A 20,468-nucleotide genomic window follows, 5' to 3' on the forward strand; every position below is an offset into this window, starting at 1 on the left:
TGCCTAAACTTAAACATAATTTAAACTTTTAAATTAAAACTTCAAACTTTTTTAAACTTTGTTAAACTTGAAAATCACAGATTTTTTTAAAATTTGACCAAACTCCGGAGTTTAGGTCTGAGGTAGGCGCGTTTATCAAATCATACCTGAAGCTCTAGTAAATTTAAATCTATATATTCAACTGAAAAAGTTTATTGAAAAGTGTAGAAATTCAGCTTTGTGGCATGATTAAATCACCAGTTGGTATTTTGTTGGAAAAAAAATGTTTAGACACACTTTTGGTAAATTGCCAAAAAATGCCAAAACGTGTGATTTGAACACCATCTATAGCTTATAATATTTGCGTAAATATACATTTTTATTAGTCTTCCAAAGACGATATGACATTAATTTTCATTTTAACTCTAAAATTTTTTTCTGTTTTTAAATGTTCTGATACTTATAATATATTCAAGATTTTTTATAAATTAAAATTAAAGTCTGCACATCTTATCATATTATGTAGTACACAAATTGCTCCTGTGGGTGCTCATCTTGCTCTCTTTCTCTCTATTTCTGAGATATTGTGACCTCTACCCTTCCGCCTGCTTTGTAACTCACCAGCTGATTTGCATTCCCTCAAAACATGTCCAATGCATTCAACTAGACCGGAACCCAATTGGCATATTTGCTCCACAAATTTTTTGACATTTCGTTTTTTTTCGTTCAATCTTACTTCCGCCTGCCTCCCGCGTCCCACGTCGATTCATCTCTTCTCACTTGCCGCGCGCATGAACTGATCCCGAATAGAGAAGTCTATGTTTGTTTTGAGAAACTCATCATTTATCACCTTCACTTTTCTCTGTGTCTCTCTATTTCATACAATATTCACAAGGTCCCGATGGGCTTCCCACTTGGATATTATCGCGCATTGACAAGAAGAGACACACTTCTTACAACAATATCTTTATAAAATTATGAATATACTTGGAGCGTCCTAGTGAAAGTGACAACTAATAATTAGAACTGCTCGTTTCTTTCACTTTTCATTCTTTCTTTTCAATTTTTACTTTTTTCAGCTAAATGCTCATATAAACATGGCCCGATTGGCCCGATTCTGGGATTCCCTGGAAAACGAGAATTTATTCGATATAGTTCCACAACCTCCAAAGGTCTCAATTTATTGTTATTAAAATTTATAATAGAAAGAAATAAAAAAAAGAGACCCTTCTAAACTTTAGGCTTTACTTGAAAAATGCTTTCAAAAAATTATTGTTAACTGATACAAAGAAGCAATCTCTTGGAAATATTTTTGATGAGCTTGAAACATTGCAAAAATCAGAAATCAGATGAAAACTGTTTATTAATAAAAATTAATTTCAGTCTACTGTAACCCGGTTTCATCAGCAATGGCTCTCAAGTTTGGCAAATGCCCGAGACGACGAGCTCCAAACAATTTTATATGCAAAACCATTGCTTCCAACTCCGGAATCTATCGTACAATTACCCGATGAAGAATATTATGGAGCCAAGAAAATCTCGGTCGGCTACAGGTAAAGTGGTTGTTTGTTGTTCAATGCACAGGGAGTCGGGTTACCCGACTAGTTGCGGTCATTCAAATCATTTTGCTCTTCTTTTTCGCTTTACAAGCTTCTTCTTCTTTACTTTAATGAAATATTTTAGCAAAAATTTTGTAATTAATTTTTGTTGTGTTCCGCCAAGAAATTGGATGCGAACAGGTGTCATCTTGGCCGCCATCTTCAAATAATTAATGACTTTTCTCAAGTTGTTGAGCATGTCTCTTTCCGAGATTCTTTGTTACTTTCTATCAATATCTCTCGTCTCGTATAAAGTTCTTATATACAGAAGTTTGAGAAATAAGTTATTTTATCCACATTTTCTTTCAAGCTTCCAACTCCAAAAGTCAAATCAAAAAAGCAAACAGTAGCTATTGGTGCGAAAAGATATTTACCGCGCGGAATGGGAAAGAGATAGTTTGCAATTTGATCCGCATTAAGAATAAATTCATTATTTCATTCATTTGTAGTATTATTGATTACTTTCAAATCAATGGTTCTTCGGTAATTCAAATCATCAAAATTTTAAAATATATAAATTAATTGTTATTTTATTTTCAGCAAATCAATGTTATCAACTTCATTGGGCAATATATCAGCTCCTCCAAAACCTCAAAGGAGGATAGCAAGGCTACGAAGTGGAGCAAATGATTGTGCAGGTAGTAACAAAATGAAAATTACTTTATAAATGTTACAACTTTCAGCAAGTCTTCCTCAATTGTTGGAAAGGAATTCTATCGCTGAGATGATGAACAACAGTCTGAGTGACAAGTATAACTCAAGTAGCACTACTTTGTGCTCGTCCGTTCATGCTGGTAAATATTTTGTGGAGAATTTAAAAGTTGATAACGATAGTGAGAGAGCTAAAACACGTCAAATGCCCTTAAATTTTTCAGAAAGAAAGAAACTTGATACCTTGCAAAAATGAAATTATTCTGGATTTTAGGCAGTATCATTTTTTCAATTTTTGCGCAATACAATTTTAACGATTTTTTCTTGAATTCATCTGGACTAGATAGAAAACAATGCAACTTAAAAAAAGGAATCAAGAAACAAAAAGTTGACTCCCAACATAAATTTTATGAACTCTCTTTTCCTTAAACTTTCCCTAGAGCACTGGGAAAACTTGCGGCATAAAAATGCTTTCAAGTTTTGAACATTTCCGTCCTGTTTCTCAAACTCGAGTTTTTATAGAGTCTTGCCCAACGGACACCGAGGATGCAATAATTCGAAATGTGAGTTCACTTTCTTTTATTCCTTCGTTTTTTCTCGTTTTCTATCCCTTCACCACCCCTTAAATTTTATCTTAATTGCTTCGTTGATTGGCAACACATGTTGAACCATTCAGATCAAGTTGCCCGGCTTCCGAGGAAACATTTCACGAGCTCTGAGCCAAAAGAGCAACTCTCCATCTGGTTGTCGAACACCAACTCCTAAAACAGCGCCTCCGTCGTATGAACAGTTTCAGGTTTTGCGACGGAATTCTATGAAATGTGAGTAATTTTTATTTCGTTATCTTTTGCTGGAAAAATTGAATTTTTTCAGCTAGTGTGCAACCACAAAGAAATGGAATTTTGTCTCCGGCCCCACCAGTTCCAACTTCTTCAAGAGCAAACACAATAACTGTTAATGGAGCACATGTTCAACAGGCAATGAACAGGTACTAAATAATTATTTTTAACATTAAAGATAAAATAATTTTGCAATTACAGAATAGACATGAGCACTGACAGCGCAAATACAATTCTCCGATCTCCATACAGTACTCGTTCGGATAGCATCACAAGTGTCGACTCTGGACAATGTTCCGGAGATCAAATCGAACGAAGATCAAATTGTTCAACTCGACAAGAAAGTAAAGATGATGATGATACAGGGATGCCAAGCTATGCGAGAATGGCTAGTCAGTAGTCATTATTTGGAAATTGAATTTTTAAAGAGAAAATTCAGGTACAATGGATCATGTTCTCAGAACATCATCTGCTTTGTATACTCTTCTTTCTTCAGCTCTGGATCCAGCAACTTGCAGAGATTTGTTGGCAAAGGTATTTTGTGCATACTGAATTAAGTTACAAAAGTTAATATTTAAGTCTTCTGTGTTCATCCAACTGCTTGAATCATCTCCATGTACAAATTATCTTCCAAAGACTGAAATGGCTCGATTAAAAATGAATGTTCAAGAGTTACAAAAGTAAATCTATTATTGAAACAAATTAAATGTTACCTTACGTTTTTCCAGAAATCGAGATAAAGGAATAATTGACATGAATAATATGACAAACTTTTTTGCGATTCTTCTCAGAAAGTCTATAGAATCAGTACTTTTGGTGTTTGTGAGGGTAAGTTACTTTTAGTTTAACTATTCAATTCATTCAAATATTTAATTTCAGATAATATCCAAGAATCTATGTGAAAGTAATGGAAAAGATCGTCTGACACCTATTTGTTTAGAGCATCTTATTCATATTTGTTTATTTGGAGATGAACTTTGTATTGAAGCAATTCAAAAAGGATGCATCTCATCAGTTATTCGAATTATGAAGAATGATCAACCACAGGAGAACACTCTTAGATTTTTACTTCGAACATTGGCAGTGTTATGTGGAGTTTCAAAAGGAGCACTTGCTTTGCTCACGGTAATTAGATATATTTTATAATCAATACTTTTCAATACAAATTCAATACAAATTCAATCAATACAAATTGATTAATTTCAGCAAGGAGGCTTGGATTTGGTTATTGATAGACTTTTATCCATTTCCTCATCAATCTGTTCCGTCGAGGCAGCTGGTATTCTGACACAACTTACCAATCCTCAGTCTGCATTCATTCGGTTAAATCATGTGGAACCAATTATATCCAGACTTTTGGGTAACCAATTTAAATATAAAAATTGGAGACTAAATAATTAATTTCAGATCTAATAGATCAATGTAAATCAGGTGACTCTTTGCTTTTGGCAACCGCTGCATTGAACAATGTGACACTTCAGAACCCAAATGGAGTTGATATTATGTACAGGTTTGTTGAATTTTAAGCATTTAACTATTTTCGCAAAAGCTCAGTACAAAATTAAATTTGAACCAACATTAAATTGAGCTATAGCACGTAATTGTAGAAAATGAATGCAAAATTTCAAGGCGAATTCCTTGTTCTAACTTTTGTAGCAATTGCTACAAGTTACCTAGAAACTACAAAACGGTAAACCAGCCTACCAGATAAAACTGAAAACAGTCTCGAATTTAAAAAAAAATCTGAAAATTTATAGGATCGCTCTCTATTTTGGGATTTTGAAAAGTTTTTTGCAACATGTAAATGTAAATATTTTCAGAAATAATTCAATTCGTCGTCTGATATCTGCTTATAATCGAGAAAATTGTGCCACTGTCTTCGTCCAGGAACAAATTGTTACAGCCTTTTCTCGCCTTGCCGCCCGTCATTTAGATCATCAAATGGTTGATCAAAATGCAATTCCAGTGCTTCTTGAATTTTTATCCCTTACCCATCCAATCCATGCGGATTACTGTAGAAGGATACGGTACAAAGCTGCTGTATGTATTGGTACTTTAGCTAACAGTGAAATTGGGCTCAAAGCCTTGTATGGTAATAATGGTGAGATTTTCAGAATTATTCAACGTTTCATATATGTTCAAGTTACAGCCTACGCAATTTTGAGCAATGTGCTTTATGATGACAACAACTCTTCAAATCCATTTAATATGATATGCAACAATATTCGCACAAAGTTGGAATCTAAATACCAATCTGAAAGTGCAGTATAATATTCAAATATCTTCCTTTGTTAAACAAACAAACACAAGAATCTGTGATAAAATAAAATTCATTGAAAACCTGATAAAAGTTCGATTGTACATTCATATAATTTAAGCATGACAGTTTCTTGGATCTCCTCCTGACAGAGCATAGTCCTTCACCTTATTGACAAAAGAATCCTTTAATCCGTACTCTTTTGCAAGACGCTCAAGATCGTGGAAGTCCTGGAAGCCAGCACAATATGCGTTCAATTTTGTGGCAAGTTCTCCTTCAGCAACTTGAGTATCAAGAAGAGACAGTTCATCGAAAAGAATCTTCTTTTGACGGAACCAATATTTTTGATGGTAATCTTCAGCTTGATAGAACTTGTCCAATGGCTCAATATATGTTTCAATGTCTCCATGCTTGTCCTTTGCTACTTTCAAAGTTTCTTCAGCGACTTTCTTTTGGTCGTCATTTACGTAGAGAATCGCAGATTGGTATTGCTGAAATTGAAACGAATTAATTTGAAGTTTAAATGTATTTTAACCTAAAAAATTATAATCAATTAGAACTTACTTTTTGTTACGTTTTCCAGTAGAACAATATTTGAAACTTTAAAGTCAATTCGAAAATTACCTTCTTTCTCCTTTCAGCTGGGTTGTGATGCTTCCAAAAGAAGTTGGTGAGCTTTGAGTATTCAATAACTTTTGGATCAAAAGTGATCTCTGTGATTTCAGTATGATCCTTGATATTCTTATAAGTAGGATTTGGTTGTTTTCCTCCAGCATATCCAACTCGTGTCACCACAACTCCTTTCAGCTTCGCCCATGCAGATTCTCCCCAGAAGCACTGAAGACCAAAATAGGCACGCTCCAAATAAGCCATGTTTCACCTGAAATTATATCGGATTGAAAAAGGTTTTGAGTTTATAAAGGAATTAAAAAATTAGTAAACAATGTAAAAACGTATGTTTCACAGTCAATTTATATACAAATCGGGGCGGAATCAAAATGTGATTCCTGTAAATTTTGCGATTACATCAGAAAGAGGAAAGAGACGCAGAGGGAATCGATGAAGAAGACAAGTAGAAAAGAAAACATACAATGTTAGACGCAGGCATATAGACACGACATGCTTTATCATCATTCTGCCAGCAGTGGTAGACGAAGAAAAAGCAGATGGCCAGTCAGAAATGATGACATAGATCGCTTTTTGGTAAAGATGTTTCTTTTGATGATATTGAGTACACGTTGGGTTCAATGGACAATAACTGAGCTTTTCCATGAACTTTCTTTTGATCAAAATAGTTTCTAATTTTAGGCCCTGTATTTTTCGTTAGAAATTGCAAAATGTTCAATGTACAAATGAATAAGTTATACCTAGTTGACGGAGCTCTTTCACTTGTGAGAACATTGAACTTTTCCTCGTCTTACAACAATCGTTTTTTTTTGTTTATTCGATTAGCTAAAAAACAATTAATCAAAAAACTATGAAAAATAAATGAAATTTCCGAAAGTTTGAACCTACAGTACTCATTAAAGGCGCACGCCTGTTCGTATTGTACAAAAATCTGTCGTGTCAAGACCGGGGTTGGCTCAAAAACCCTAAAACCTCGTGTCTGGTTAATAAAGGATATTTCCAGAAAAAAAGTGAAATGGAAACCTAAGTTATTTCTGAACTATTAAAATATAGTGTGCTCTTGGATCTTGATAATTTACTATGACTTCAGCAGCTTTATCTAATTCCATGTCTTCTTGTTTTCGCAATGTATTTTGTATTTCACGGATGGAACGTTGACGAAGATAATCTAGATTCGCTAGTTCAGCAGTTATATCATCAAGAACTTGCATTGCTGCAGCAAATGTTCAATGCACAAATGAATAAGTTATACCTATTTGACGGAATTCGTTCACTTGTGAGGATGGTAGTGGGGGTGGAGTAAGACTGGCTCAGTCTGAACGTTTTGACCTACTTGCAAGTTAGTTTTGAAGCTCAAAAATAATGTTGTTTTTACAGACAGTCATTTGGACTACAAATCCACTGTGACACCTGCTCAGACAAACGCTTAGTCGTCTAATTAGATTTCAACCGTATTCAACGAGATTTCAACCATATTTGTTTAGAAAATCCATATTGCATTATATTTGCTCCATATTAGATTAGAAATCCATGCTAGATTAGATTTCCTCCATATTTCATTAGAAAACAAATCTAATCCAATATGGTCGAAATCTAATTAGACTACTAAGCGTTTTTCTGAGTGTGCCCACAGTACATCACTATTGTTTTATTGAACCGTTGTAGAAGTATACTATAATTTTCTACAATTCAATAGTTAGGCAATACAACATTCTAAATTCTCATTAAAATAATACTTGCCAGCAAAAGTTGCAAGCCCAGGCTCGGTTTACCAAATAACTTCTTGAACTCACGAAATTGCGTATCTTCAAACTGGCGTATCTTGAAAAATAAACATCCAGGAAACAAATGTTCAACTAACAAAATGATTAGAAATATTTTTTATTTTTTCTGCATTACTTTTCAGTGCAAAATACCAATTATTTGTTACACAGAGTCATTTTACCAAAAACCACTAAAAATTTTGTCGATTGAGTTTCAGAAGTAAAATGTTAATGAATAATAATTGCAAGATATAAACTGATAAAATGTGGAAAAATATCTTGCAATTATTATTTATTAATGGGGTTATTCAAGTAATGTAGCAAAATGTATTTAAATACATTTGTGACGTCACTAATGTATTTAAATACATGTTTTTATATACTTGAATACAGTTGTGACGTAATTAATCTACACTTTTTAATTTTCCGACACTACTTGAATAACCCCATAAGTTTTGTTATCTAAAATTCAATGGATGTTGAATTATGAATGGTAGAGCAGAACAGTTCTCAAAAATTTCGATGGGTATTGGGAAAATTTATTTGAATCAGTGTAACTCAACAAATAACTGGTATCTTGCAATGAAACTAAATGCAAAAAAAAGAAAAAATATTTTTAAACATTTTTTTAGTTGAACATTTGCTTCATAGACGTGGATTTTTCAAGATACGCCAGTTTGAAGATACGCTACAAATGCCTAGTTAGGCTTGTTCGAAAGCTAGAAAAATTCTCTACACAATGGCAGGTTTAACTTCAGAAATTTATTAGTAGATACTGAAAATTATGGAAAATACCAAACTAACTATGTTTTACAATATTAGATAAACATTGAGAAAAATTGCTCAAAAAATCTGACCGACATTTCTGTTGACCAATGTGAAGAGAAAAAGTTGAAATTTTGAAAAATCTCAAAATTTTTATTCGAGTAAAAATTTATAGTTAGGGTTATTTCTTGTTTTCAGTGACAATTTTGAGAGCTTCTTGTACATGCCATACCGGGTGAACTTGAATTTTCGTTTTCATCGAATCTGGAATCATCGAGTAGTTCGAATCCGGCACTATGACTGCTTCATACAATCCGTCAATAGCCGCCTGGACTTTATCAAGAATTCCACCAACCTGAAAATAGGATCTTTCTCTCTCTTCTTTCCTTCTCTAGTACTAGTTTTTAAAACATACAAAAGAAAATGTGTTCAAAAAAGTTGGGGGTTTTCATAAAAATAAAGAACTTACTTCATAAACGAAACCGAAAACATCAAGAGAACCCGTGATGGCAAAACGGGGTGATATCTTAACTCCTGTGAAGAGAGCCAACAACCCAACCGCAGTCGCCAGGGTACCCGATGATCCATCCAATCGGCCATGATAGTAGAATTCGACAACAACTTGTCTATATTGCACCGGGAAGCCCATAGCAACTGCTTCGAAACGAGCGACTTGATACGCTAAATGCGACTTCCGTTCTATTTCTGGACCCATTTCACCTTGACTATGAACTTCGAACGAGTGTTCGTTGGAAATCTCATATCGGCATTCTGAAAAATATATGATCTTGTATCATCATTTTACTAGATATGAAGCGCTGTTTTATGTTTCTACATAGTAGATCTTTGGCAAGAAGAATCCCACTGGCCATGTCCATTTTGAGACATAATCACAAACTGGAGGAAAATTCAAATTTTCTAAGTAAAAATGCTCTGGAAACTTCTCGAAAATTCAAAGGAGTTCTAGAATGTGCTAGAACTTTCTTGTTCTCAATTTCGCAACTGCAACATTGTGTTTTGTAATACGATAACACAGGGGTTTTGGAGATATGAAGCTTTGAAAACTCACTGATAGTAAATATGTCGCCTCTTTTCCCCTTCTTTGGTTTCTTCTTTTTGGCTACGTCTTGAAAGCAAAGTCCGATCACGTGAGCTTACTTTGAAATTTTTTGATGTTTTGAAAGTGGGATGGGCATGAAGTTGTCCATTTTGTGATCAGAAACAGTCTTAGCTTGAGCCACATTTTGTTGCATAGCGTTAGTATCATTGCTGCCATTTGCCGATGTTTCTGAGATGTCTTCACAATTCTCATCGATTTCATTGGAGCGATCAGTCTCGTCGCCTACCTACAAAATTTGATAGTTTTAAAATATTTTTCCTCAACGTTCAACCCTTTATAAGATCTATGTTTGAGTACTGGTGCACTGTTAGCGGAGCACACTTTTATAAATTATGAACATTTTTGGAATGTTCGAAAAACTTTAAAACATTTCTGAGAATGTCAAGTGGAAGTTGCTGAAAGATTGTGGAAACGACTAAATTTTCTGAAAAATTCGAAAAAATTATAGTCTCTAGAACATTTTGATTGTTTTGAGGTGCACCGAGAATATATTTTTAAGGGTATAAGTACGCATAGGATATGATAGGATAGGATATGCATAGGATAGGGTATAATGGATATGATCTATGTTTGATAGAGTGCATTTGCAAAGATAACGGCCCTGCAGGCATTTTTGAAATAATTACAAAAATATAATTTTCCCACTCGTAGGTTATTCCCTTATTTATGATATCTCTTCGCACATATGAAAACTACTTTTTTCAAAACTTTTTATTCTTCAGATTTTATAAATCTATAGACCTTACTTGATTAATATCGTGATTACTCACATTTTCTTGCTCTGCCTGAGCGCTTTCTCTTTCAGCGTGTCTTCGGTTGTATCGGTTGTCTCGTTCCTCTTTTTGAATCTCCGCTTTGGTCTTGCCCATATTTCCCTGAAAAGAACATAATTTAAACTGTGTAATGAAATCTTCCCGCGCGGCGATTTCTTGTAAGCAGGGGTGAGCGGCCATCGGCGATCGCCGATCGCCGACAGGACGAAAAGGGTCGGCGATCGCCGATCGCCGAGTTCATTAGACGGCAATTTTTCTTTTGAAGAAAAACAAGAATTTGTATTCTTTTCATAATTAATAAGTTGCAAAATGCACTTATATAACCTCATAATGAACATTTAACACTTGAACAGTGCATTTTCTTTTGTAAAAATCTAAAGTGCAAGAAAATCGCCGAGCGGCGATCGCCGATTTTTTCAGATTTTCCGGTCGCCGATCGCCGAAGACAAAAATATTAACGGCAATCGCCGATCGCCGCGTTAAAAATTATTATCGGCGATCGGCGACAAAAAAAAACGTGTCGGCGATCGGCGATCGCCGATCGCCGATTTTTTTTCGATCGCCGCTCTCCCCTGCTTGTAAGCTCTCGTTTGTATGTAAACTCACTTTGTTAGTAAAATGCAAGTTGTCAATGTTTGATTAGTGTCAGTTTCTTTCGAAATGATTGAAATATCAATTCTGACAGACAATAATGGTAATCTTGATAAGGTTTTCCACGTCCAGGAGAACACGTTAGTTTTCTTGTTTTAGAAAAAATTGTGGTTGGCACGCTCACAACAGATACGTTGCTTTCTCAGGTCCTTTCTAGCTTCTCCTTCCGGAAGGAGAAGTCTTAATACACATTTCGAGATGTTTTTAATAAGAGAATGCGTCTTGTAGTACAATTAATATAGTTGCGAATCTCGCGCCTCTGTGGTGGATCGTTGGAGGAAGTTAATAAACGAATTTTGAAATGTCAGACGTTCGACTCGCCATGACACTCATGAGAAGGAAATATGTTTCGAAAACAATTACATTCTATCCTAATAATATTTTTCCCAATTTGTGTGAAAAATTGTGTTGTTATTCTCGTCAAAAGAAAATTAAATGGTATCACAAAATGATCAACGGGTAGGAGATCCTAAACTGATCCTATAAACCATAGTATAGTTTGGGGGAGCAAGTTGGGGGAATAAGTTTACAAATGGGAATAACATTTAAATGGGAAGCAAAGACTGATCGGTTTAGTTTCTCTGGCAGCAGCTTTAACGACCGGTTCCAAATGGAAAGATTGGAACGCAAAAATGCTTTGTTTGAAGCTCCAATAGACTTCAGCATATAGGGGTATCTCGGTGATTGAGCTGGAACTATTAACCAAAGTTTAACTTTGAAAAAGCCGAAAAAACTCGAAAATCACTCTCATCTCAAGACAGAAGCAAGCTGCAAGTGAATAATTAGGCTTGTTTGATAGATAAAAAAGGTCTCTACACACTGACATGTTGAACGGATAGCTTTGGGCACCAAATTCAAAAGTTAAGAGCCGGGGAGCTATTAACCAAAGTTTCCACGAAACTAGTGAAAAACCAGCTGAAACTGCTAAAGCTGGCGGATTTTTAACCGTTAACCTACTTTTTTTCCAAATTCGCCGAATTAGCTGTTAGCCGAAAAAACAGTTAGCCGCCCAACCCTGACCGTAATGTGAATTTTAGTGAAGTGCATAATGTCTGCTTCTTTCGTACATCTGTGTTTATATCGCCCATAACTTGTCCAAAAAACTGAAACAAATTCTGTCGTCAACTATTAACTACATATTCCCACTAACCTTCCACATGTATCCATCAACTGTTCCACCTATAATATGCACACAGATGGCAGAATCAAGACCTTTAAATAGAGTTGAAAACTTTTTTGCCTTGGAGAGTTGTTTCACTGAAACAAAGGTAATAAGATAAGGGGATCAGACTTTTCTTACTGTAACTTAAGATGTTCGGAAGAATTGCCATTTCTTCTCCAAAAAATATATATTTCCGGCCACAAGTTGTTGGGAAAGGCTCGTATCCAAACTGTATAAGTTCACGAACTACAGTAATCGGATGTACTGATGTCATTGCAACTAAAGTCTGAAATTCAGACTCTGAATTGGTGAATGGAATTAAAGTTTTCATCATGATAAGTTGTAAGTATTATTTTTGACGCTTCAGAGCTGAATGAATAAAATTGATGACTGATTTGACACCTAAATAAGTTCTTAACAAAACTCAAAATTCTCGGAAACTGACGAGTCGTGACGACATACAAAAATTCGATAAAATTTTGGAATTAACGTGCATCAGTCTCACCAATATCGTATAATATTTGAATTAATTTCAGTATTCTGAAAGCTCTTCCTACAGGCGCATGGATTTATTCTAAAAAGGTCTCACCGCGGGAAAAAGGTTTATGGTAGCACATTTTTTTCAAGTTTTTTTTAGCGGAATTTTCAATTATTTTTCAGTTTTTATTACGGTTTGTGTTAGTTAAAAGTATGTATTTTTGTTTATTCGATTAGCTAAAAAACAATTCATCGAAAAACTATGAAAAATTAATGAAATTTCCGAAAGTTTGAACCTACAGTACTCATTAAAGGCGCACGCCTGTTCGTATTGTACAAAAATCTGTCGTGTCAAGACCGGGGTTGGCTCAAAAACCCTAAAACCTCGTGTCTGGTTAATAAAGGATATTTCCAGAAAAAAGTGAAATGGAAACCTAAGTTATTTTTGAACTTTGAAAATATAGTGTGCTCTTGGATCTGGATAATTTACTATGACTTCAGCAGCTTTATCTAATTCCATGTTTTCTTGTTTTCGCAACGTATTTTGTATTTCATGAAAATTTCACGGATGGAACGTTGACGAAGATGATCTAGATTCGCTAGTTCAGCTGTTATATCATCAAGAACTTGCATTGTTGCAGCTGCAGCAACAGGCCTTTCAGGCACTCGAATGATAATTTCAGCTTGCTGCTGATTTATAAACCCAGCGCACATGAAATGAGCAACAAAGAACCCAGTGGATCCTTGCTTCAGGAAACAATCAATGTGAGCAGGCATATAAATGTGGAAGATTAGTTAGGTGAAAATGTGATTGTGCATTATTATGGAGTCTCTTGAGAAACGTAGCCAGAACAAAAGTGAAGGTGAGATGTAGAAAGTAGAACGACAAGCGTGGAGACGGAGAAAGGAGTCAATCGGATCGAAAGCTCTTCTTGTGAAGGCGTGGAGGCTTGCCTTGTTTCTATTTCCGTCTTTTCGTCTCTCGTCCCACTTTCAACAACACGTTACCGACAGAAACGAATAGAAAAAATGAGTGTCTCGGAAGAAAAGAAAGAAGCAGTCCATTGCAAGCCAATTGGAGAAGAGTCACTTTTAGACAGCGAAGAAGATTTTGATTTTACATCCTCACCCCACTAGCTAATCAGTTGCCTTATCTGAAAACAAAATTTGAAAAAGATTACACTCAAAATAAAAAAACAGCGTGGCGTGTACTGCAGAAAACCTCATATTTAGGCCCCGCCTTTTTCTCGTCCACTCACGGACGAAAAGGCAAAAATTTGGCTCAAGCTAAGACTGTTTCTGATCACAAAATGTACAACTTCATGCCCATCCCAATTTCAAAACATCAAAAAATTTCAAAGTAAGCTCACGTGATCGGACTTTGCTTTCAAGACGTAGCCAAAAAGAAGAAACCAAAGAAGGGGAAAAGAGGCGACATATTTACTATCAGTGAGTTTTCAAAGCTTCATATCTCCAAAACCCCTGTGTTATCGTATTACAAAACACAATGTTGCAGTTGCGAAATTGAGAACAAGAAAGTTCTAGCACATTCTAGAACTCCTTTGAATTTTCGAGAAGTTTCCAGAGCATTTTTACTTAGAAAATTTGAATTTTCCTCCAGTTTGTGATTATGTCTCAAAATGGACATGGCCAGTGGGATTCTTCTTGCCAAAGATCTACTATGTAGAAACATAAAACAGCGCTTCATATCTAGTAAAATGATGATACAAGATCATATATTTTTCAGAATGCCGATATGAGATTTCCAACGAACACTCGTTCGAAGTTCATAGTCAAGGTGAAATGGGTCCAGAAATAGAACGGAAGTCGCATTTAGCGTATCAAGTCGCTCGTTTCGAAGCAGTTGCTATGGGCTTCCCGGTGCAATATAGACAAGTTGTTGTCGAATTCTACTATCATGGCCGATTGGATGGATCATCGGGTACCCTGGCGACTGCGGTTGGGTTGTTGGCTCTCTTCACAGGAGTTGAGATATCACCCCGTTTTGCCATCACGGGTTCTCTTGATGTTTTCGGTTGGCCCCCATATTGTTGCCTTTTCTCCGTGAGTGGACGAGAAAAAGGCGGGGCCTAAATATGAGGTTTTCTGCAGTACACGCCACGCAGTTTTTTTTATTTTGAGTGTAGTTTGTTTACAAAAAAAAACTATAAAATTTTAAATTGTAGATTTAACTTCATCATAGGATAACGCTAAAGCTAATAAATTACGGGACACATGTTGAAATTTAAATCGAAAATCTAAAGTACGGGTTTGGATTAAAGGAACATTTTAGTTCTATGAGATTTGAGTCTAAAACAACCGATGATTGGTATATGAAAAGGGATTAGCAAAACTCGAAAAATACATTATAGCGAAGATTGGATGAAGTTGGGGACGAAAATCTTATGCAAAGTAAGAGTTGCTAGCGTAAAGTTGTTGATCCACGCCGACAGTGACAGCTCCCACTTGTTCACGAAGGAACAGGCGGTTTCCACGCTTGAGACCAATTGGGCGAAGGTAGTCCCATGCTCCATGCCAGTTGTTGAAGGATGGTGAATATGGGAGGAACGAAACGGCTAGTCCTGAAATAATCTTTTATTTTAAAAGATACTGTTATTCGCATGCTTACCTGATCCAGCAACAGCCATAACAGTGGATACAACACTGTATGGGTAGCCGAAGGAGTTGACGAGGAATGGAACAGCAGTATGGATGAACTTGTGAACATCCTTGGCAGCCTTGGCTTTCGTTTCGTCCTTATTCTTTGTGTCTCCAAATTCAATGCGGAGAATAGCTCTTTGAATTCCGTGAGTAATTAGATGAACTCCCCAAATGACGAGAAGCTCTCCAACGATCTGAGGAGCAAGTCCGCTGAAAAGTCCTCCTGGACCTTCCTGCTTTCCGATGACGGCCAGAGCCTGGGCGCAGGTAGTGTATTTAGTTTCATTGCCAATAACTTGAGCAACTTGACGAGCAAAGCAGACTGGAAGAGATTATTATACAGTTTAATCGCAAATAATTTAACTTACCAGCAAATGGTCGTGCAGCAGTAACAGCAACAACACGAATGACAGAATCGCGGAATCCGTTACGAATAACTCTTCGGAATGATTCAGCATCGGTGAGTTCATCCTCTTCTTTATCTTGATTTAAAAGAGGTCCTCCAATATTGGGGTAGTACTCGTCGATGTACTGTAAGATAATTTTTTACGGTTTTCAGGAACTTTCAATGAGAAAACTGTTTACCTGCTGAGTGCGGTGAGAAGCAATACCCTGAACAGCCAAAGCAGCGATAGCAGAGTCGATTCCAGTCCAAAGGGTGATATATCCACGAGTAGTTCCCAATTGCTTCACTAAATTTATGATCATTACCGAAGATTATTTTCGTGAATCCTACTATAGCTGAAGAAGTTAGGAAGGAAATACGCATTTCTTCCTGCAATGACGAGAGTCTTTCCTGTAGACAATGGGAACGGTTCATGACCAAGCTGGATAAGGGTACGTGTCACGGTCAAAGGAAGCGACAACGAGCTCAAAGCGAGCTTGGCAATAAGACTCTTGGCGAATTTCTCCTGTAAAACTGAATTTCAAATCTATTTCAATAAGACTAAACTCTCATCTTCTGGAGCAAGCCCAAGGAAAGCGTCTTGTTGATTTCCTTCAGCCATGATTCACTGAAAATAATTAATTTAATAACAAATGAAAATACAAACTAATATTTTGGGTTAACTATAGTTATATTCATAAAAAATAGCAATCAGACATTAAATGAGAAAAATCGAAGATAAAAAAAATGAGCGGATAAACAATAAACATTCGCCGCACAAAAAAGTGGGCGGAGACTGAAACGCAATGTGTGCGCACGTTATCTCACTCCTCTTTCTGTGTAAGAATTGCAGAATTTTTTGTCTTAAAAACAATTTTCTGATAGTTGAATAAATTTCCGTCAGTTTTATTGTTTTTCACTTAAATCTCACTGTCACTGATCTAAAAAATATTTTTAGAAAATGTCTTCCGGTGGAGGAAATCAAAAGTCAGATGGACAAGTCGAGGAAGATGCCGCTGAATGCAAATTTCCGAAAGGTATTGTTTTGTTTTTACTGAGTTTTTGAATTTGGTGATTTTTCCTAATCGGTATATTTTCAGAATTCGAAACAACAACATGCGACGCTCTTCTGACCGCTGAGGTTTACTTGCTTCTGGAGCATCGTCGTCAATCGAGTGAAAGCAAAGACGAAATTGAAGAGATGAGCGAGGTAGTCTCAAAACTATTTCAGTCGATTAAATTTATTGATTTATAATATCATTTTTATATTAAACGAATTCAGGTCTTCATCAAAACTCTCAACTACGCTCGCCGCATGTCTCGATTCAAAAATCGCGAAACTATCCGTGCAGTTCGAGCGATTTTCTCCGAGAAGCATCTTCACAAATTCGAAGTTGCGCAGATTGCCAATCTCTGCCCTGAAAATGCCGAAGAAGCCAAAGCACTAGTTCCTTCTTTGGAAAACAAAATCGAGGAGTCTGAACTAGAGGAAGTTCTCAAGGATCTGCAATCCAAAAGAACATTCCAATAAATACAAGCAAACTAATCCCATATTTATCTGTATTCTCAAGTTACTGTAATTGTCCTATGAGATCTCTCATAATGTGTTATTTGATACAATGAAATGAAATTTTGGAAATGTTTATTAATGTTTTTCAAATAATTTGTTCAATCGAAAATGAATACTGGTTTCATATTGTTTTTTTTTGTTGAAAAAATCACACTATTGAACCAGATGGTGCAGAAATTGAGCAGACCGTCTCCAGATTTTCTCAAAGGCCTTAAGAGCATTGTGAGTTTATTTTTCACATTATTTGTTAATGTACTAGAATTTTTCAGTTGCAAGGCGATCATCCTTCTCTCAAGCAGCTCGAACAAGATATAAATATATTTTATATGAATCAAAGACAGGTAGGATGGGAAACTGGTTAATTTTTACCAATTGTAGAGATTTCGCATGTTTATAATTTGAATCCAAATTTTCAGAGCCAATCAATGTTGGAGGAACGAAAGCTTTATGTGGCGTTGGTTCGAAAATACCTGAAATCCGAAGGAGTTACCAAACAACTCGCTTCGCAAGGAATCAAATTGCGTGGACTTAGCGTTTTTGGAAGTTTCCCGACGCACTGTGCCTCGAAAGACAGCGATCTTGATCTGTGTGTGTGTGCGACGGCAACAGGAAATAAAAAACAGTAAGTCGTTTTGCAGCCTTACTTTTGACGATTTATAATAACTTTTGCAGACTGCCGGTAATCATTCTTCAAGCCATTTTTCGAGACATGATGTACAGTAAGGAAGGGCAGAACATTTTTGGAGAGAATGTCGTCAGCGGAATTTCGTTTGTGCAAACGGCAAAGGTTCCGATCATCCGATTCAAAATCAACGATGTGCCAGTTGATTTGAGTGCAACATTCGATGATAATCCTCGAACAAGTCTCGCCGCAAAGTATATCAATGCTTACTGCCAGTAAGATTAATTTCTGGAAATAACACTTATTGAACTAATTTATTCAGACTCGATGATCGCTTCAAAATTCTCGTGATGTTTTTGAAAAAATGGATGAAATCAGAAGGGAGAGCTGAAGATCATTTGCGAATTTACCCCAACTCGTAATTTCTAACCTGCAAAAAGTCAGAGCAAAGTCACCATTTCTTTCAGATACTCGATTATTCTTCTGCTCATTCATGTTTTGCAATGGTATGATATTCTACCGAATCTTCACCAGACCCACAGTGATCTTTTTCATCGCGGCAATTTCAAATTGTCGGACTTGGCGGAACTACGTCACGAGTTCAAATTTCCTCTTGATGAAAACAGTTCGTGATAAAATGATCAATTGAAATAATTGGAATTTAATTTATTTCAGCTATTTCAATGCATAGAAAGAGACCATCGAATGATCTCACTGTTGTTCAGCTTCTCTACCTTTTCGCTTGTCAATACTCCAACCATGTGGTATTGCTGAATTATCGATTCAATATGCGAAATGGTGAAATTGAAGCTCTATCTCAAAAGTGAGTCGTCGTTTTTCAAACTCAAAATAACAAAAAATTGTTGCAGGGATCAAGACTATCAGATCACTATTCTCGACGCCTACGATGTGCGAAATCCAGGAAGAAGTGCGCGGAATGCTTTGGATCTTGTGAAAACTCTCGAGTAAGTTGAATTGTAATTTATTATTTCAAAAAACTAACTATTTCAGAGCATTGAAAAGCTTGTTGGTGCAGCCCCATGAAGGAATGTTCAAAACTGTCATGGAAATCACAAGGAATAGAACGTATGAGAGAGTAGTACCGCCTCCACAAGTTCTCTATCAGGAGTGAGTTGATATTTTACTCATTATTGTATTGAAAATGATTTTTTTTCAGCTATGACATGCAGTTTGGTGCTGATCCATACAATATGCCATTGGTCGGGTCTGTCGAGTATCAGCAATGGCTAGAACAGGTGGCAATGCATCATCAGATTCAAATGATGCAAGGACAAATGATGCAGCAGCAAATCGTCTTCACAGCGTTAGTTAAGTTTCAGGAAGACTATCCCAAATGTTTTACTTTCAGACCGGAGATGTATTACTACTCACAACAACAACAACAACCACACCCGATCTTCGGGATTCAACAATCTTCCCAATTCTTCTGAAAGTTTGCCGTTCGGGTAAATAATTTGTGTACATTGTGCATTGTACTGTGTATTTTATTTTCCACTTCTATGAGTTTCAAGAAAGCCACATTCATGCGAGATCATTTCATATTAATGTGCCTCCCTTTAAACTCATAGAAGTGGAAAATAAAATACACTCGAGTTGTGTAAATCATTTGTAAATTTTTTTTCGACTCACTTGTTTTTGTTTAGAATTCATATATACCGGTCTGAATGTTGACCATTTGTTTTTTTTTTCACATACCCGTTCCTTTTCCCGATATGCCATGACATTTTTCTCTGCCTCTCGTTTTTTCTTCGTTCTTTATTTTCGTTCTTTATATTTCAATAACTACTTTTCTCTCTTTGTGTAATAAATATTTTTTTTGTGTTATCCATTTCTGCGTCAATGTTTTCCGAACTAAAAACATCATACAGCGATGTAAAAACCAAAACGAACTCTCCATTTGCAACTTGTTTTAGTTTTTGGATGAAGCATGCTTCATGGTTTTGGAGTATATACACTTACATATTCAATAAGCTTTCCTTGTTAATATATATTGGCACACAATATCACAAATTGTGTATTTATCATACACAATTTTTCAAAAAAAATTAATTATGCAATTGGGGATCGACTGTTCTTCTCTGTATACCGGTTAAGTTACCTGAATCTATGAAAACTGAGAGTGAAGTATAAAAAGCAGAGTTATCAGTTCTGGAATGTTGCCTGGTGTGAACAATTTGTATAACAAATAAAATAAAAAGCAAAAATTCAATAAATTACGGTACATACACTGTAAATCAGGCGAGCCTTTTTGTCAAAAGTTGGGTAGCTTAAGCTGGGTAAATTGGTGTGCCCGAAACAGTTTGAAAATCAGAAATACCAAAAAAATAAATAATCGAGAGAGAACAGACACTATAGAGTCGATTTCTGATCTCAAGCAATGCCACAAGTTTAAGGATATTGACGGATTTAGAGTTACAGGATGAGGATCTCTACGTAGATTTCAATCTATTGCAGACAGTGAACCGGTGAATGAGAAGCCAATCAAAACAAAGTTATCTGATAATATGCATGCATTGAAACATTATTGGAAAACACCGTATCCGACTA

At 35.9% G+C, this 20,468-nt stretch overlaps 7 protein-coding genes, 1 long non-coding RNA gene and 1 pseudogene across 11 annotated transcripts; 5 read left to right on the forward strand and 4 right to left on the reverse strand.

Moving 5' to 3' along the window:
- Positions 1 to 1,056: 1,056 nt before the first annotated feature.
- Positions 1,057 to 5,411, forward strand: insc-1 (Protein inscuteable homologue C-terminal domain-containing protein; the record flags this gene model as incomplete). 2 transcript variants are annotated; one of them, NM_001381496.3, is made up of 16 exons in its annotated part: positions 1,057 to 1,151; positions 1,363 to 1,532; positions 2,118 to 2,215; positions 2,261 to 2,371; positions 2,751 to 2,791; positions 2,905 to 3,049; positions 3,102 to 3,216; positions 3,269 to 3,459; positions 3,507 to 3,601; positions 3,647 to 3,747; positions 3,796 to 3,895; positions 3,947 to 4,192; positions 4,274 to 4,427; positions 4,475 to 4,577; positions 4,888 to 5,168; positions 5,217 to 5,411. In NM_001381496.3, 14 exons carry the CDS (start codon positions 2,125 to 2,127, stop codon positions 5,336 to 5,338), a joined length of 1,896 nt encoding a protein of 631 aa, NP_001367460.1. The 2 variants fall into 2 exon arrangements, with proteins under 2 accessions (NP_001367460.1, NP_001368642.1); NM_001381495.1 differs by having other exon boundaries at positions 1,077 to 1,151; positions 5,217 to 5,338.
- msra-1 (peptide-methionine (S)-S-oxide reductase) lies at positions 5,384 to 6,204 on the reverse strand. Its single transcript, NM_063139.10, has 2 exons — positions 5,949 to 6,204; positions 5,384 to 5,815 (listed from the first exon to the last, which is right to left on the reverse strand). Exons 1-2 carry the CDS (start codon positions 6,195 to 6,197, stop codon positions 5,441 to 5,443), a joined length of 624 nt encoding a protein of 207 aa, NP_495540.1. The 5' UTR covers positions 6,198 to 6,204; the 3' UTR covers positions 5,384 to 5,440.
- A 2,414-nt stretch (positions 6,205 to 8,618) lies between these two features.
- On the reverse strand, positions 8,619 to 11,025 carry F43E2.6 (Ovule protein). Of its 2 annotated transcripts, NM_063141.6 has the most exons (5): positions 10,979 to 11,025; positions 10,370 to 10,474; positions 9,549 to 9,825; positions 8,949 to 9,250; positions 8,619 to 8,834 (listed from the first exon to the last, which is right to left on the reverse strand). In NM_063141.6, the coding sequence occupies exons 2-3, from the start codon at positions 10,466 to 10,468 to the stop codon at positions 9,634 to 9,636; spliced, it is 291 nt and encodes a 96-aa protein (NP_495542.2). In that variant the 5' UTR covers positions 10,469 to 10,474; positions 10,979 to 11,025; the 3' UTR covers positions 8,619 to 8,834; positions 8,949 to 9,250; positions 9,549 to 9,633. The 2 variants fall into 2 exon arrangements, with proteins under 2 accessions (NP_495542.2, NP_001367461.1); NM_001381497.1 differs by lacking the exons at positions 8,619 to 8,834; positions 8,949 to 9,250 and having other exon boundaries at positions 9,610 to 9,825; positions 10,346 to 10,474; positions 10,978 to 11,009.
- Positions 11,026 to 11,414: 389 nt separating this feature from the next.
- On the reverse strand, positions 11,415 to 12,459 carry F43E2.11 (Peptidylprolyl isomerase; the record flags this gene model as incomplete). Its single annotated transcript, NM_001393117.1, has 4 exons — positions 11,415 to 11,712; positions 11,981 to 12,126; positions 12,174 to 12,280; positions 12,324 to 12,459. The coding sequence occupies 3 exons, from the start codon at positions 12,457 to 12,459 to the stop codon at positions 12,025 to 12,027; spliced, it is 345 nt and encodes a 114-aa protein (NP_001379636.1). The 3' UTR covers positions 11,415 to 11,712; positions 11,981 to 12,024.
- Positions 12,460 to 13,947: 1,488 nt separating this feature from the next.
- linc-169 lies at positions 13,948 to 14,899 on the forward strand. Its single transcript, NR_101713.1, has 2 exons — positions 13,948 to 14,111; positions 14,410 to 14,899. It is a non-coding gene; the product is annotated as a long non-coding RNA linc-169 (long non-coding RNA).
- On the forward strand, positions 13,973 to 14,730 carry F43E2.12 (annotated as a pseudogene). The gene is made up of 2 exons: positions 13,973 to 14,111; positions 14,410 to 14,730. Coding segments are annotated over exons 1-2 (460 nt in total).
- On the reverse strand, positions 14,779 to 16,330 carry mtch-1 (Mitochondrial carrier; the record flags this gene model as incomplete). The annotated part of the gene is made up of 6 exons (NM_001377817.2): positions 14,779 to 15,244; positions 15,292 to 15,645; positions 15,692 to 15,854; positions 15,909 to 16,015; positions 16,060 to 16,235; positions 16,281 to 16,330. The coding sequence occupies 6 exons, from the start codon at positions 16,328 to 16,330 to the stop codon at positions 15,066 to 15,068; spliced, it is 1,029 nt and encodes a 342-aa protein (NP_001364693.1). The 3' UTR covers positions 14,779 to 15,065.
- A 328-nt stretch (positions 16,331 to 16,658) lies between these two features.
- Positions 16,659 to 17,401, forward strand: rpb-4 (RNA polymerase Rpb4/RPC9 core domain-containing protein). The gene is made up of 3 exons (NM_001383887.2): positions 16,659 to 16,745; positions 16,809 to 16,918; positions 16,991 to 17,401. The coding sequence occupies exons 1-3, from the start codon at positions 16,670 to 16,672 to the stop codon at positions 17,237 to 17,239; spliced, it is 435 nt and encodes a 144-aa protein (NP_001370397.1). The 5' UTR covers positions 16,659 to 16,669; the 3' UTR covers positions 17,240 to 17,401.
- Positions 17,402 to 17,443: 42 nt separating this feature from the next.
- Positions 17,444 to 19,744, forward strand: F43E2.1 (Poly(A) RNA polymerase mitochondrial-like central palm domain-containing protein; the record flags this gene model as incomplete). Its single annotated transcript, NM_063145.8, has 11 exons — positions 17,444 to 17,500; positions 17,548 to 17,619; positions 17,695 to 17,900; positions 17,951 to 18,175; positions 18,223 to 18,318; positions 18,368 to 18,525; positions 18,576 to 18,723; positions 18,770 to 18,865; positions 18,912 to 19,028; positions 19,078 to 19,224; positions 19,270 to 19,744. The coding sequence occupies 11 exons, from the start codon at positions 17,444 to 17,446 to the stop codon at positions 19,349 to 19,351; spliced, it is 1,404 nt and encodes a 467-aa protein (NP_495546.2). The 3' UTR covers positions 19,352 to 19,744.
- Positions 19,745 to 20,468: the final 724 nt, after the last annotated feature.

This window comes from Caenorhabditis elegans, chromosome II, assembly GCF_000002985.6.
Source record: "Caenorhabditis elegans chromosome II".
Classification (NCBI taxonomy): domain Eukaryota; kingdom Metazoa; phylum Nematoda; class Chromadorea; order Rhabditida; family Rhabditidae; genus Caenorhabditis; species Caenorhabditis elegans.

Bases quoted from the DNA above. Each gene is read 5' to 3' on its own strand.
- msra-1 (NM_063139.10), bottom strand. From the start codon at position 6,197: ATGGCTTATTTGGAGCGTGCCTATTTTGGTCTTCAGTGCTTCTGGGGA. The intron at 5,816-5,948 runs GTAATTTTCGAA...TTTCAATTTCAG, and splicing joins CAGCTGAAAGGAGAAAGAAG to CAATACCAATCTGCGATTCT.
- rpb-4 (NM_001383887.2), top strand. From the start codon at position 16,670: ATGTCTTCCGGTGGAGGAAATCAAAAGTCAGATGGACAAGTCGAGGAA. The intron at 16,746-16,808 runs GTATTGTTTTGT...GTATATTTTCAG, and splicing joins TGAATGCAAATTTCCGAAAG to AATTCGAAACAACAACATGC. The intron at 16,919-16,990 runs GTAGTCTCAAAA...AAACGAATTCAG, and splicing joins AAATTGAAGAGATGAGCGAG to GTCTTCATCAAAACTCTCAA.
- F43E2.6 (NM_001381497.1), bottom strand. From the start codon at position 10,468: ATGGGCAAGACCAAAGCGGAGATTCAAAAAGAGGAACGAGACAACCGA. The intron at 9,826-10,345 runs GTAAGGTCTATA...CAAATTTTGTAG, and splicing joins GTAATCACGATATTAATCAA to GTAGGCGACGAGACTGATCG.